This window comes from Triturus cristatus, chromosome 4_2 (genome assembly GCF_964204655.1).
Source record: "Triturus cristatus chromosome 4_2, aTriCri1.1, whole genome shotgun sequence".
Classification (NCBI taxonomy): domain Eukaryota; kingdom Metazoa; phylum Chordata; class Amphibia; order Caudata; family Salamandridae; genus Triturus; species Triturus cristatus.
The window spans coordinates 698,534,344-698,550,804 of NC_140586.1; the positions used below are offsets into that span (position 1 = coordinate 698,534,344).

A 16,461-nucleotide genomic window follows, 5' to 3' on the forward strand; every position below is an offset into this window, starting at 1 on the left:
TCAATCTCATTTGGAGTCTTGTACTGACTCTGAAGCATACAGTATTCTTGGTGATTTTAATTTCCACCTGGAGGCAGATAACAACTCGGATACCATTAGATTCTTAGATAGCCTTGAAGCTTTTGGATTACAACAATTGGTGTCGGTCCCCACTCATAGTGGTGGTCATACCCTAGATGGTTTGTTTTCCAGCCACCCTGACCTACTTTTTTGTAGGGCAGAAACCCTCCCTTGGACTGATCACAGTGCTGTGTTCTTCAGGGTAGGGGTTAAGACAAAGGCAGTGGGTGCTCCCCATAAACCCAGGCGATGGAACAAGATTACCTGCTCTGATCTAACAGTAGCGCTGGACAACTCTCCTCCAACTCTCAATAGCAATAACGATATGGCAGTATGTCAGTTTAATGACTGGATTACAGAAGCAATTAATCAGGTTGCCCCCCTTCAGGTGGCTACACGTAATAGACGCCCACCCGGTGCCCCATGGTATGGCCCAGAATTTAAACAGCTGAAGGTCGAGTGAAGAAGACGTGAGCGACTTTGGAGAGTGGATTATAGTAGGGTTAGTAAGTCAGCCTACAATGACGCCCTGAACAAATACAAGCAGGCTATTCGGAGCACCAAGAAAGATTATTTCACCCGGAAAATTTCGGAGGCGGGTAATTCCACCAAAGAACTCTTTAAATCAGTGACCTTTCTGGCTATACCCCAGCAGACCAATTTGTTCAGTCCTGATCAGGCTTTCTGTGATCAGTTGGCCGTTTTTTTCCATAATAAGGTGTCCACAATTTACGACGAGCTGGCCAATTCAGTAAGTCCAAACGTTGTAAGCAGTCGATACTCTGTACGGAGGAGAAGTTGACATTCAGCCTTACCGCCATTGGCTCTCTATCTAAAGAGGAGGTTCTGGAGCTGCTAAGCTCTATAAAATCGGGTGCAGTTTCAGATCCTTGTCCTCTGTACAGTATGCAAATGGTGGCTGACAGGATCACACCCACCCTTACGTCTTTGGTTAATCAGGTACTAGCCGCAGGGACCTATCCACCCACCTGGAAGATGGCCAGTGTTAAGCCTCTTCTTAAAAAAGCCTCTTTGGAGCCATCAGAGTTAAAAAATTATCGACCCATCTCCGGTTTACCTCTGATGGCTAAGGTCACAGAGAAGGCCATAAATTCAAGTTTGACTGATTATTTGGATAAAAATGGCCTTCTGGATAGGTCTCAGCATGGCCTTCAGCCCAAACACTCTACTGAATCTGCCCTTATAACTGCAGCAGAGGGCATTCGAACAGCAGTTGACGGAGGAGGGAGGGCAATCCTTGTCCTCCTTGATCTATCTGCCGCTTTCGATACCGTAAACCATGCAGTATTGTTACAGCGTCTAAAGGCGGTAGGGATTGCGGAACGGGCCCTGGCTTTATTATCTTCATTCCTGGACAACAGAAAGCAAAGCCTAAATTGGGCCGGCTTACACTCGGCCAATTTTGCTTTGCCATGTGGTGTACCACAAGGTTCTGCTCTTTCCCCGACTCTTTTCAATGTATATGTTAGACCATTGGCCAGATTAGTCAGGAAACATGGTTTCACGTTAGTGTCCTATGCTGTCGATTCACAATTGGTGATATCAGTTACGGACAATCCTGATCTAATAGCGGCTAAATTTCATGCCTGTCTTACAGAGGTGATGAAATGGATGCGCAGGAGTTGTTTAAAAATCAACACCGAGAAAACTGAAGTTATGGAGTTTGGCAGAGGCCCTTCATTGTGGACTACTTTATGGTGGCCACCTGAGGCCGGGCAATGTCCCCTACCGGTCACTAAGGTGAGGAACTTGGGGGTGATTTTTGATGACAAGTTGAACATGTCAGCCCAGGTTAATAGTTTAACCTCATCATGTTTCTTCCTGCTAAAAACTCTGCGGAAAATCTTCCCCTACATCCCTCGGACGTTACAGAAGACTGTGATGGCCGCTCTATTTATTTCCAGATTGGACTATTGTAATGCCTTGTTCCTGGGTATTGATAAATATCAGGTTGGTAAGATCCAGTCTTTACAGAATGCAGCGGTCTGTGTCATTCTGAACCTACCCAGGGGTCATCCTGCGTCTACGGGTAGAAGATCTCTACATTGGCTCCCGGTTCAGCAGAGAATCGAATTTAAGGCGCTCTGTCTGGTACACCGGGCCTGTTTTGGTGGGGGTGCCAATGATGGAAGAGATAGGTTCAGGCATTACATCCCTTCTTGTGAATTGCGTTCGGCTAGCCTTGGCCTTATCTGCACTTCCAGATTCAGATTAGCTAGATGGGGCGGTCGCTCTTTTGCCACCTGTGCAGCTAAGTTATGGAATCAGCTACCAGTGGACATGCGACTCCAACCGGACTTTGCACTTTTTAGGAAGGCCCTGAAGTCTCTTCTGTTTCAGATCCATCAGTAATCGCCCCTTGTTGCCGACTAAGCACACCTCAGCTCCAAGACGCCGTTCTGGCATTCGAGCGCTTTACAAGCTTCTTTATACTTGTACTTATTATACTTATACTATTGTTTTAAGGTTTATCAAAGGTCTTACTAACAGGTTTCCACCTTCTCCCTTTGTAATGCCACAGTGGGACCTTAATCTTGTCTTAACTTTTTTGATGGGGTCCCCTTTTGAGCCCCTTCATAGCTGTCCTTTGAGACTGTTGTCTTTTAAAACGGTCTTTCTTGTAGCCATAACCTCGACAAGGAGGGTAAGTGTGCTTCAAGCTCTAAGTTCAAAACCCCCGTTTTTAACCTTACATGCTGAAAGGATGGTTCTCAGGGCCAGGGCTGCTTTCCATCCTGAGGTAGTTACTCCCTTTCATCTGGGGCAGTCTATTACTCTCCCTGTGTTTTATCCTCCCCCCTCATCCTTCCAAGGAGGAGGAGAGACTTCACCGCTTGGACCCTCAAAGAGCAATGAGCTTTTATTTGGACAGACCAAAGGATTTTCGTTTGAATGATCAGCTCTTTGTGGGCTATATTGGACACTCTAAAAGCAAAGCTGTGCACAAGCGCACTCTGTCCAGGTGGATCATCCTAACCATCAAGATCTGCTACGCCCTCGCTGGTAAGGTTCCTCCTGAGGGTATTAGGGCTCATTCAACTAGAGCGAAGTCTTCCACCTCTGCTTTGGCCAGGGGTGTTCCAGATGCAGACATTTGTAAGGCCGCGACTTGGGCCTCCGTCCATACTTTCGCAAAGCATTATTGCTTAGACTCTGAGATGAGGAGGGAGGGCCATTTTGCGTGCTCGGTCTTGCAGGACTTTTTGGTATAGGAAGGTGGACACCCTCCTCCAGGAGTGGGACTGCTGTGGGAATCTATTCACAAGGTGAGGAATCCACTGGCAGATGTATCCATCAGAAGAACAAGTTACTTGCCTTCGGTAATGCTTTTTCTGGTGGATACAGTATCTGCCTGTGGATTCCTCACTGACCCACCCGCCTCCCCGTTGTCCACCTTTGTATACCTTAAAAGATGCTTTGTTTGACATGTTGTTTTACATTGTATCTTCTTTCTATCTGGTACAGATATAGAAAAGGCTTATGCTCTTTAGCTTTCCTTTTGTATATGTACTATGTATATTTGTTCGAATGTTGTATACTATGTATACTGTGAATCTGTTGTCAGTCCACCTGTTCGCCTCGGAGGCACGGAAAAAATGGGTGGAACTGACGTAATCACGCCGACGTGGCTCTCTTATGGCTCCGGTGACGTCATACGGAGTCGCGAGCTGAGCCGTGGTATTATGACGTCCACATCTGCATGGAGAGCTGGGAAAAACATCCGTGGAATGCTGGCGCAGGGGATATTCACAAGGTGATGAATCCACAGGCAGATACTGTATCCACCAGAAAAAGCGTTACTGAAGGTAAGTAACTTGTTCATCACTAACGTGTCTTTCAGATGCACAAGTTACTTACTTGTGTATCGATATATCTGTAAGAGACATTAGTTAGTGATAGATTCCTTACCGTCCCACCCATCTTCCCTGTTCTGCGAACTGATTTCTAGGGTTAAGGTCATCCCTTTCATGTCCCTAGTTTCAATGCACCAGTGGTCAGTATCTTGCATGGCTCTGCGTTCCTGGCGCGGAAAGTCATGTACAGAACTGTCGTCCGTGCGCGTGGGCTCGTCTAAGTAGCTCCAGCGACATCATCTCGGCGACTACAATGCCAGCGACGTATGCGGAGCCATATGACAACGCCTACCGACGCGCAGGGGTACTGCTGACAAAACTTCCCGGATCCAGTCTGAGGCCTGGGGATACTCTAAGGTAAGGAATCTATCACTAACTTATGTCTCTCACAGATACATTGTTACACAAGTAAGTAACTCGTGCTTATAGCCGCCTCTCCTGCATGCCGGTGGCCTTTCTCTGAACCACTAGACATGGATCCAGAGCTTCTCTCGTCTCTCAGACTGTTAACTCATCGTTTTTTCCACAACAAATCGTTTTTCTTTTTCTTTAGTGTGGAAGGGATGACATGACATGCTCCCTCCCCCCTCCCTCCCCCCCCCCCCCCGACAAAAGATTTTGAACCCTACAGGACTGTTGCCAAAAGCTGTTGCTGACAGATATGCTATTAGTATCTGGGGTTGGACCACAACTTCAATACCTGGTTCTTTCTTAGAGATTGATTCTGTATAGAGTGGAGCTCGGCACTCCTGTATGCCTCCCTGCCACTGCCTCTTCTGCCCCGAGTTCTGCAGAAGATCAGATATTACTGAGCCCAAGTCATCCTAATGGCACTGGATTGGTCCATGAGTGTGTGGTCCCTGGAACTCGTGGACATGAGCATCTGTCCTCCCATCAAGCTTCAGACTCTGGAGTATCTATTGTCACAGCAGCAGGGAAGGATGCTGCTCCTGGGTGTGTATAATCTGCATCTCCTATCTTGGAAATTGAACAGCAGTAGTTGACCTTATGTGACCTTCCCACTCAGGTCATTGATGCCATATTGGTGGCGAGGCGTCTCTCTGCAGTTTATTCTAGTGGCTGCAACAAAATTGTGCACATCTGACATACTGACCCATTGCAGGCCAAGTTGCCCTAGGTTTTGTTGTTTGTTTTATCTTTGGCCTGGCAAGGATTTGTTTTGGACACTTTAAGGATAGGTGTTAGACTTCTCTGCTTTTTTAAGGTTGGTGAGTTAGCCATTGTTGTTTTAAATTGCCTCTTTTATTTCCACCAAAGGTCTTGGTGATTCTACAGTGGAATTTAAATTTGGTTCAGACTTTTTAATGTGTACACACTTTGAGCCAATGCATAGTTGTGCATTAAGGCTCTTGATCCTCAACACACTTCCTCATTGCCATAACATTAGCTTGGCGTGTGAGCAAACTTCAGGGTTTTACTGTCCAACCACTCTACACCACATTCTTCCATGATAAGTTGGTACTAAGGACCCGAAAATGGTAACACTGTGGGGTTTGATGGGGGGGCAAAGAAGGGCAAAAGTAGACTATTTCTCGATGGTTTGTGATCTGCATCAAGATCTGCTACCTATTGGCCAATAAGTGGCCTCCAGAAGGCCTAGGGGCTCGTTCCATCAGTGCCGGAGCTGCTTCCACTACATTGGCAGACGGAGTGCCTGTCCTGGCTATTTCTCAAGCTACTACATGAACTTCTGTATACAAATTCGTGAAGCACTACTGCCTTGGACTGGTCTGGAAAATGGGCATTTTGCCTGCTCAGTTCTGCAGGACATTTTGGTATGAGCCAATTCCCAGACCCACCCGCCTGGGATGATACTGCTATGTTATCTGTTCACAAGGTGAGGAATCTGCGGTTGGAAGTATCCATCAGAAGATCATGTTACTTACCTTTGGTAACGCTCTTCCTTGTGGATACTCTATTTAACCATAGATTCCTCACTGACCCTCCCTCCTCCTCATTCCATGAACTGAACTATTCGCCACCTCAAAAAGTCCCAATCTTGAGATCTGTACAGTGTATATCCCATTGGTCGCTGAAGGTCACTGGATTTGAGGGCATTGACAAGCCTAGGAAAACAACTGATGTGAGGGTGATGGGTGCCTCTTACATGCAGCTCTTCTTGTCACGTCTGGGGCAGAACTAAGTCAAAGCGGAGCTGCACAGTGTCACCTGCCTGCGCTGTGGAGTAATGCTGTTAAATATTGTGCAGATCCAGTCAGGTGACTAGGGATACTCTAAAGGTGAGGAATCTGCAAGTAAATGGATTACCCACCATAAAAAGTGTTACCAAAGGTGAGTAACTTGTTCCTCAGAGTTTCTACAAAGTAGTAAGAATAATGAAATGAGAGTTAAAAGAAAAAGCGTTAAACCATTTTCCAGCAGTCTGTCATTTCAAAGTAGGATTCTATGTTATAAGAACAAATAGAAATAGAGAAGTCCAGGAATTTTCCTTACAGTTTTAAGCAATAACCTAGAGGCAAAGAGTGACCACCTAAGCCAGTGATACAGTACAGTAGGAAAATGTATAAACATGTAAAGAACATTAAAAAGAAATCAGTGCAAGTGTCTACCATCATCCCTGAACAATGTAGACCACGTCGAACTCCATTTCTAAGCAGTCTTTGCCTGTGATGAAACTGCTGTTCAGAAGCAACCATCCCTCAGGTATGTGCGATAGAAAGCAGCCCATATCATCTTGACAGCTGGAGCTGATTGTTTAATTTGTAGATGATATGCTTACAAGAAGCCACTACCATCAGCTCCTTAAACTAGTCTTGTAAGTGGAAGAGATTCCTTGTTTTCCATCGATGTAATACACGCCCCTTTGCCACCGCGAGGCTCATGTCAAGCTACCTGTTTCTATGGCCATTGGTTCCAATCACTTCCTGGAAGTCATGAAAGAAGGCCAGTGATGGGAACGTGACAAGAGTCCCTTCCCTCTAATTTTTGATAGTCTTCTACTTTAACATTTTCTTTGCGTTGACAAAGAAAGAACCACACCAGGGGATCGGAGTTCATTTTGGTAGATTATTAATATCTTTGCCATCTTTGGTAAAAGGAGTGCTGGTGTCAGACATCTGTCATGTGGCAACGTGCTTGTGTCTCTTCATATGTAAGAAATATTTACTATCTTAACTTGCACTTTAGAAATGAGGCATATTTCGATAGGACATTTGTGTATGCCTTTTTGGATTAGAAGGCTTTTTCACTAATGACAGGCTTGTTAAGAATACTAGTTGGAAGTCAATGGAATCGTAAGGAATCTTTTGAAAAAAGTACCCATCAAAAGAATTAGTAATTTACCTTGGATAACGTTCTCTCTAGTGGATACATGAATCTTCTGGCAGATTCCCCATCACCTCCACATTCTAAAGTAATAGTCTTTTGTGGGTATTATTTATAAATAAGTGCATTGATAGTTGAAGGAAAAGTGAGTTTTTCCTTCTTGTTTGGTGTCTTCTCTGTTTTACTCTTTCCTCCTTGCCACTGTGTAACGCAGAAAAAGGGGGTAAAACTGGCATCCAGGGCAAGTGTGGTCCTTTTATGGATAGATTGTTGGACATCATCAGAACTGGAGAGGCTGGATAGATCACCAGCGTTCGCTACAATAATGTGCTCTGTTATGTATTGTCAATTTGTAGAGCATGAGGGTATCCAGGTGCTTGTGCAGGCATTTAGTCCGCCCATGTTTACTCTAATAGCCAGCTTCTTGCAGAACTTAAGACGCAAGGAGGAGGGACTGATGTGTTGTAGAAGGTTGTTACAAGTTTTGGTACAAATTAGGAAAACAAGAGCCCTCCTACTTCAGTTTTGTGAATGCGGGGTGTGTGTGCAAGTGAGAACGTGGCTGAACGCAGGTGTCTGGCTGGTTGATAGAAGTGTATTTGGCTGTTAAGGTTACCTGGTCCCGTGTTGTGCAAGGATTTGTATGTGTGTGAGGAGTTTAATTTGTCTTCATTTGTGAATGGGAATCCAGTGAAGCTCCTTGAGGTAAGGTGAGATATGGGTGCGGTGTGTATGGTCTGTAGTCTGTGTATGAGCTGCTTGGAGATTCCGGCGTACAGTGCATTACCGTAGTTGAGTCTAATAGTGATGACTGCGTGCTTGACAGTCTCTTTGGTGTTCTGTGGCAGCCATTTGAAGATCTTTTTAAGCTTTATTTGACTCATGTCAATATTTTTGTTCTACATTTTATTGTAAAGTGTACCTTGTCTATTTTTAATTCCTGCTAGTTAGGACCAGTTGCCTGGTGTAATACTTTTTGTTAAATCATTGTTATAGTTTTTCTTAATGTCACAGTAAAGTTACTTATTATTGGTGTGTTGTGTAGTATAAAATTGAGCTAAGATTGTATATTCTTTTGTAGTAGAAAGTTACTAGTTGACAGAGTGCCTCCTTTTAATTGTTTTATCTTCTGTAGCTTCTGAAATGGATCAGCTGAGCTTGAGTCCAGCAGCCATGCTGGAAGATGAGATAACATGGCTGGATAATTTTGAGCCTAATCGTACAGGCGATTGTGAAACCAGTGAAGCTGACAACATATTATTAGCAGGACACCTCCGGCTTATTAAGACACTTCTTTCACTGTGTGGTGCAGAAAAGGAAATGCTTGGTGAGTATTTCCATTGGTCCTTTGGGTCAAGTTTTATAGAATTAAGTGGATGATTCTTTTTTGCAGGTACCCTGCTGCACACTCCACATGTAGAGAGCAGAAGATAACAAGTTTATATTTGCAATTTCTTTCTGTTCGATTTCATTACTCTTATGAATATTATAATGTGCTGTCTGTGATGAAAAGAGCAAGAATTTCCCTTTCTATATCTTGACTATTGCATTCTTAGACCGCCGCGGAATGAACCAGGTCTTTTATTTTTTTGACCCTCACTCCCTTTTAGTCTTTTCCAATTAGCAAAATTATTAAAGTTTTATTTTTTGACTTAATTGGATATTTTAAATTCACTATCCCCACACAAGAACCCCGCTCCGCAGTAACCTGGCGTTGCAGCACACTGGGATAACATTCGGTCATCCCAGTGGAGCCCGATGATGAAGCATGTCACCAACCAGGTTGGCGAGTGAGGGCTTTTAAATACCAAATGGGTATTTCTCACTGAGGTCTACACTCTTTTCAACAACATATGGATTTGTCTGGAATCTGTGGACCATTGCTCCTTCGATTAACAGTGCCCCCCCCCCCCCCTTTTTTGGATTTAATTTACACTGGCTTTGTTGATTTTGAGAAAACTATTGAGGGGACTAGCCGTGTAGATCCCTTCCTCTCTTGTTGATTCTTTGTATTGCATTCTTAGGACAGCTTGTTGCATAGTAGGTGAAAACTGATCTGCGACAATCTAAAACTGTTTTTTTTCTCAACAGCAAAAAGAAAAAATACAGATACACACAGCATAGATATCCTTTTTTCATAGGACTACAAATTACAGAAGCTTTTCACTTATTGACATGTAAAGCTGATAGAATTTAACATTTTTATAGTATTTACCCAGCAACATCTTTATAGCATGTTGCAGTATGGCCGTATTGTTTGCGGTCCGCACCTACATCCCTCCTTCACTTCCAGCTCTCTGTCTCACGTCACCACTGCTATTCTAGAGAAGCCCACCCTCTGGAAACTCTACTGATGTGGTATGTTAAAGATTTAGTCGTCCGTTTGTGTGCATCTAAGGTATTGTACAAATGGTTCCCAAAACTCCCTGGGTCTAGAGGCCTCTGGCAGTTCCTCTGCATATGTCTCCAGTGTCTCTTTACAATAGGTCATGTCTTTGACCCAGTCCTTGTATCGTGGCGGGCGCCTGCTCCCCCAGCGTATGGCTATGCGTTGTTTGGCCAGCAGTAATGCTACAGCCAGAAGCTTGGGTCTCCTGGCTAACCGGATCTTGTGTATCCCTAGCAAACATACCAGCGGTTCGTTGGGTATCTGCTCCGCCAGCATGAGTACCAGAGTATTAATTACTTCTTGCCAGTAGGGTTGGAGCTGGGGCATGCCCACGCCATGTGCAGAAAATCTGCACCAGCTGCGCCACATCTATGGCATTTGTCTTGTTGTAACCTGTATTTATGCAATTTGGCCGGTGTGTAGTACGTTTGATGTATACATTTTAAATGAATAATGCGCGAATTGCAGTTCAGTGTGAGCACCTGCATCTGCGCGCAGCTGTAATCCAAGTCCTATTTAGTGATAGGGCCACTAATTGCCTCCTCCCATCTCTGAAGCGATTTATTTAGAGCTTGGATCTGGTCGCCATGGGCCACATTATACGATCGTGTTGCTAATCGTTGACGTGTAGGCACTGTCAACAAAGTCTGCAGTGCGTTCAGCGTCTCTGGTTCGTCTGGGAATGATGGGTATAATTCTCTAACTGCCATACGCATTCGTAGGTATGCAAATATCTTTAAAGGCGTGCAATGTATGCTAAGGGACGGGTCGTCCTGTGATATGAATTGGTCATGCGGGAATATGTTGCCCATAGTGTTCATACCCATTTCCCCAAGTAAAGTTAGCATGCGCTTTTCTTGTGTTACTGTTATTCATGGGTGGTGGTATGTGGGCAGCGCTGGGGCATATTTTGGAAGTTTCTGTGCGCGTTTCGCAAGCATGTACCATGCTCTAGATGTGCAATTGACAGGGTGTATGACATCTCTCGGGGTGTTCCTCCTTTGGTTCGATAGGAAGGCGATCAGTGGGGTTGGCCTCCCGCTTTCATGTTCGACTTCTATATGGGGTACATGGCCGTGTGGATGTAACCAGTAATGGGCAATCTGTGCCTGCACACAGTAATAGTACAGTTGGAGATCTGGTGCTCCAAAACCACCCTGATGATATGGTCTAGTCAGGACTTTCCACCCCACGCTCGCCTGCTTCCCCCCATGTTAGTCTCAGCATGGCTGTACGCAGTTTAGTAAACACTACTTGTGTGAGCCATATCGGTATATTCATAAATAAGTATAGAAATTTTGATAATACAACCATCTTTTGTATATCAATCCTGCCAATGAATGCGTTAGCTTGATCCACCTATCTATCTAGTCCTCTAGTTTTGTTATTGCCCTGCCATAGTTTTCGCTGATCACTACCTCTGGATCCCGGTGAATCCATATGCCAAGGTATTTTACAGGTTCAGTCTGCCAGACTAAGGGGTTATCCAGATTTGGCTGTGTTGTGCCTGGTATGAGTGGTATCACTACTGATTTGTCCCAGTTTATGCTGAGACCTGACTAGTGTTCGAATGTAATGTATTCTCTAATGATTGAGTTTAAGTTGAGATCTGGGTTACGAGTATATAGGACCATATCATCAGCATACAGTGAGATGCCGACTGGTCGAAGCTGAAATTGTAGTGTAGTATCAGCATGCTTTTGCCTTATTTTACAAGCTAGTGGTTCCAGTGCTAGTATGAATCGAAGCTGCGAGAGTGGGCATCTCTGCATGGTTCCACGACTTATGCTGATCCGATCTGATGTATTTCCATTCACTCTAATATGAGCGCTATGCTCCGTATACAGCAGCACGATCTAGCGCAGAAACGATTCCGGAAAACCCATCCTACGCAGGACCGTGATCATAAAGGACCGCTCCACTGAATCAAAAGACTTCGCCGCACCCAGTAGGGCAGCGGCTGCTGGTACATCGAGATCCAAGTGGTGGAACATTGCAAATATGGTCCTCAGGTTTTGCGTTGTGGACCAAGTTATTATAAAACCAGCTTGGTCAGGCAAGATCAGATTGCGTAGCAGAGGATGTATCCGTGTTGCAATAATTTTAGCTAATATTTTAGCCTCTATATTTATTAAGGACAATGGGCGGTAGGATTCACACTTTGCTGGGTCTCTATCTGGTTTGGGGAGAGTAATCAGTAATGCCTCTCTCAGGGAGGCAGGATGCCTGCCCTCTTTGTAGGCCATTTCATACATCTCAGCCAGATGCGGGATCAGTAAGTCACCAAATACTTTATAGAACTCTCCAGGGAGCCCATCCGTACTGGGAGCCTTATTATTTGGGAGGGAGTTAATCGCCTCCTTTATCTCGGCCTCAGTAATGTGGTGGCAGAAATATTCACGATGTTCATCTGACAGCCATGCCAGGGCGAAGTCATCTAAGTACTGGCATGTTTCAGGTGGGGACGTGGTCGACTGTGTAGAGTACAGGCGGGTATAATCGACTGGGTGTCGTATGTGAGTTGGCCTTGCGCGTTTGTGATCTGGGTTATGTAATACTCCCTATGTGTGGGTCGTATCCTATTTGAGAGTGCCCGTCCTGGTCTTCCCCCTTCTCCATACTTGTGAGCTGTATACGCGAAATGTATTTTATCTCAGTCAGCAAATTTGTTGTAGGTATCTACCTTCAGCCTAATTTCTGTCAGTAGTTTGTGGTACTGTGTGTTCATGTACTCTGCTTCTAATTGTTGAATATCCTTTTCCACCATAGACAATTGCTGCTGAATGTCTTTTGATACCCGCCCTTTGCTAATACAGTGGCCCCTGATAGTCACTTTAAAGGCCTCGCATAGTATTTTAGCACTACTCACAGATCCTGCATTGTGGTTGAAGGAATCTACTATGACCTGGCGCAATTCTGAACAGAATATCTGGTCCAGGAGGGCCCCCTGCTGTAAATGCCATGTAAACTGTCTTGGAGTATGGGTAGGGATGGCAAACTCCAGTCGAAAAAGGTGCGTGGTAAGACAAAGTCTTAGGCAAGTGCTCTACAGATAGTCAATTCTGGTCTATGTATTATGGACTGTAGACGTGCAAGTGCCCTCTTTTCTACCTGGATGCCTAAAAACTCCATATATCTAGCATTGCATATTCCTCCATACCGTCTCTAAGCACCCTTGCTGCTCACTTCCCATATCTTTCGTTACCCGTGGACCTGTCCATGGCCGGATCCAGGCATGTATTGAAATCTTACCCCCACAACATAGCTGTGGGCGTTAGGGTGCGCAATTTAGCCCATATTTGTGCATAAAATGATGGGTCGTCACTATTCGGGCCATATGTTGTGATTATGGTTAGAGCCGTGCCCCTGAAGTCACCCTGAACAATGACATACCTACCCTGTCATCTTTAATGGAGCTGTTTAATGTGAAGGGGATGCCTCATCTAATAAGGAGCAGTACTCCTCTGGCGTAGGTAGAGTAGGAGGATGCCAGTTGGTAGGAGGCCCACCTCACGCCTATTCTCCTTTCCGTGAGCTCAGTCAGATGAGTCTCCTGAAGACAGGCAACATCTACCCTATGTCTGTCTTGGTATGCAAGGACCTTACAGGTTTTCTGCGGGATGTGGAGATCTCGTAAATTCAATGTCATGAATGTCAGTGGTCTTGTATGTCTTGATCTATTAGCTATACTCTGTGTTGTATTTGGGATGAATTTGATGCTGTTTTGTGGGAAAGAGCCATTTCAACGTGGTTTTTACCACGCGTTGCAATTACATCGCATGCGTTACAACGCATGCGATGTTACAATGCGTGGTAAAAAACACGCATACCAGTTCGAGGCATATGAGCTGCAGATTGTACACTTGGCATAGATCGCCATCTGGTGTTGGGCCCGGATGTTTGCAGTTTGTTTTTGTTCTTGGACAGTCTTTGGAAGTCACGAGTTCGGTGACTCCTCCTTCGGTCCGTACTGCGCATGGGCTTCGGCTCCATCCTCAGATTGTTTTTTTCCGCCATCGGGCTCGGATGTGATACTTCGTGCTCCGGCTTCGAACTTCTACGGTTCCAGCCTCGACGGAAAATCCTCGTATCTTCGAGTTTTTTCATCATCATCTTCATCTCTCGAAGCGGCACTTTTCTCCATCCCGTACATCGGCACCGGCCTTCGGGCCCTCCTCGACTCCGGTCCCGGCCGATGGAAAGGACTCCGTTCAAAAAGTGCCCAAAATGTGGGTCTAAATTTCCCCACACCGACCTTCATCAGGTGTGTAATCTTTGCCTCTCTCCAGAATACGAGGCCAGAGACTGCCCCGCCTGTAAGTCTTTTCGATCGAAGAAAACCATCCGGGATCGAAAAGCTCGACGCACCATGGCGCACTCATCGTCTGCAGCTCCACCGGACATCTTCGGAGACGGCGCCGAAGCTTCGGGGCAAACACACACCGAGCAGGAAGAAGATGTCGTCAGCGCTTCCGAAGCCGACGACTCCGACGTGGAGGACATCACACCGGCGCAGCGGGCCGTGAGTACTATGCCCCCTCCCACCCCCGCGCCCAAAACCAAAGAGACTCAGGTTACTCCCTCGCCTGCCGGCCTGGGCAAAACCAAGACCAAAGCTTCGATCACCCCACCTTCGGGCTCGGTGTCGAAGCACCCAAAGTCTCACGGCAGCTCGGGATCGAGCCAGCCGACGCCCGGTGCCGAAAAACAGCATCCGGCACCGAAGAAAGCAATATCCAGCTCGACTCCGAAGCCACCGGTGCCGAAGCCTGGACTCTCGGTGCCGACCAAACACAAACATAAATCTGTCGGCACCGACGCTCCGACGCCGAAAACTCCTTCGACGCCGAAAAAACAGGAGGCCCCAAAAAAGCATGGCGCACACAAACCATCGAAGCCCTCGGCTCCGAAATCACCGGTGCCGACGGACGATTCGACGCCACTGGCTCTGTTTACACCAGACCCTCTACAAAAGACTCTGTCCAAAGATCCAAAGACTGGACTATTGACTTTAATTATCAAGAAAAGACGCCTTGATACTCCGGCTCCTCCTCCACCACCCAAAAGGAAGGACTCTGCTACTTCACCCCTCAGAGTGCCCTCCCCACTACCGCCTCCCCTACCTCCTCCACCACCTCCACCCCCTCCCCCTCCCAGGTCTCCGCCACCTCCACCTCACTACGATCCGGCCCCATCCCCAGATCCGGATGACGGGGACCCGGACAATTACCTGGCGGACGCCCTAATGGATCCCACTCTACCAGGGACCCCAGACCCATGGGAGGATTACAATAACCCTGATATACCAGATATACCTCAGGACGACCTATACCCATCCAGGCCGTCTCCTCCAGAGGACTCCTTAGGGTTTCATCATTTAGTGCAAAGAGCAGCACACTACCATGGGGTGGACATGCACAGTGAAGCAGTGGAAGAAGACTTCCTACTGGATACATTTGACATACAAGACAAATCCACTTCTATTTTACCCATGCTTAAGGGTGTCACCAAGCACGCTACAGAGGTGTTCAAAGACCCTGTCAGGGCCAGAGTACTGAACCCTAGAATAGAGAAGAAGTACAAAGCGGCACCCACAGACCCTGCATACATTAAGGGCCCTGCTCCCCTAGATTCCCTAGTTGTCTCCACAGCTAGAAAGCGGGCTAACTCCCAATCCTCAGGAGAAGCCCCACCGCCAGACAAGGAATCTAAACTTCTGGACGCGTCTGGTAAACGCACCGCCTCCCAAGCTGCAAACATGTGGCGCATTGCAAACACACAAGCACTGCTTGCGCGATATGACAGAGCACACTATGACGAACTAGAGGCTCTTATGCAGCACCTTCCAGAAAAGCGCAAGGCTCATGACCTGATACAGGAGGGTAAACTAATTACAAACACCTCCATTAAATGTGCCCTCGATGCAGCCGACACTGCTTCTAGAGCCATAAATACAAGTGTCCTGCTTCGTCGCCATGCCTGGCTCAGGATCTCAGGGTTCAAGCCTGAAGTCCAGGCATCCATACTCAACCACCCCTTTGACCAGCAAACTCTCTTTGGGCCAAAGGTAGACGAAGCGTTGGAAAAGATGAAAAAGGACACAGACACAACATATTCACGTCTTCCCTTACCTAGACGACTGGCTGATAAAAGCCGCGTCCTACGACCAATGTGTGCAGCATACAAACAGCACCATCCAACTGCTCCACCAGCTAGGCTTCACGGTGAACTACCAAAAGTCCCACCTCATACCATCTCACACAAAGCAATATCTCGGGGCCACTATAGACACCTCCAAGGGTATTGCCTATCCAAACTCAGCCAGAATCACAAGCATTCAAGCCTTACGCAAAACATTCCTTCCTCAACACTCTCTTCCAGCAAGAGTGTTTATGAAGCTCATAGGAATGATGGCGTCTTGCATTTTCATAGTGCCCCATGCAAGACTCCACATGCGTCCACTTCAAGAGTGCCTAGCACAACAGTGGAACCAGGCCCAGGGTCAGCTGACGGATCTGGTGTTGGTGGACGGCCGCACACATCACTCTCTGCAGTGGTGGAACACCACAAACCTTTCCAAAGGGCGGCCGTTCCTGGACCCGGTTCCTCAGGTGACTCTAACAGCGGACGCATCGCTCTCCGGCTGGGGAGCGCACCTTCTACACCTCACCATGCAAGGTCTATGGACGCCACAGCAAAAATCGCTCCACATCAACCATCTGGAGCTCTTGGCGATCTTTCTAGCCCTAAAATCTTTCCAAAAACAGATTTCGGGCAAAGCAGTCCTCATTCGCACAGACAATATGACTGCAATGTATTATATCCAAAAAC

The 16,461-nt window shown here is 46.4% G+C and overlaps 1 protein-coding gene across 4 annotated transcripts in view; it reads left to right on the forward strand.

The window, feature by feature from the left end:
• Positions 1–16,461, forward strand: part of USP24 (ubiquitin specific peptidase 24) — a 2,082,369-nt gene that overhangs the window by 930,912 nt on the left and 1,134,996 nt on the right. For all 4 annotated transcript variants that reach the window (XM_085602520.1, XM_085602518.1, XM_085602517.1 and 1 more), the window contains exon 39: positions 8,377–8,568. In XM_085602520.1, the coding sequence (XP_085458646.1) occupies positions 8,377–8,568 (192 nt within the window). The remainder of the gene's footprint in view (positions 1–8,376; positions 8,569–16,461) is intronic.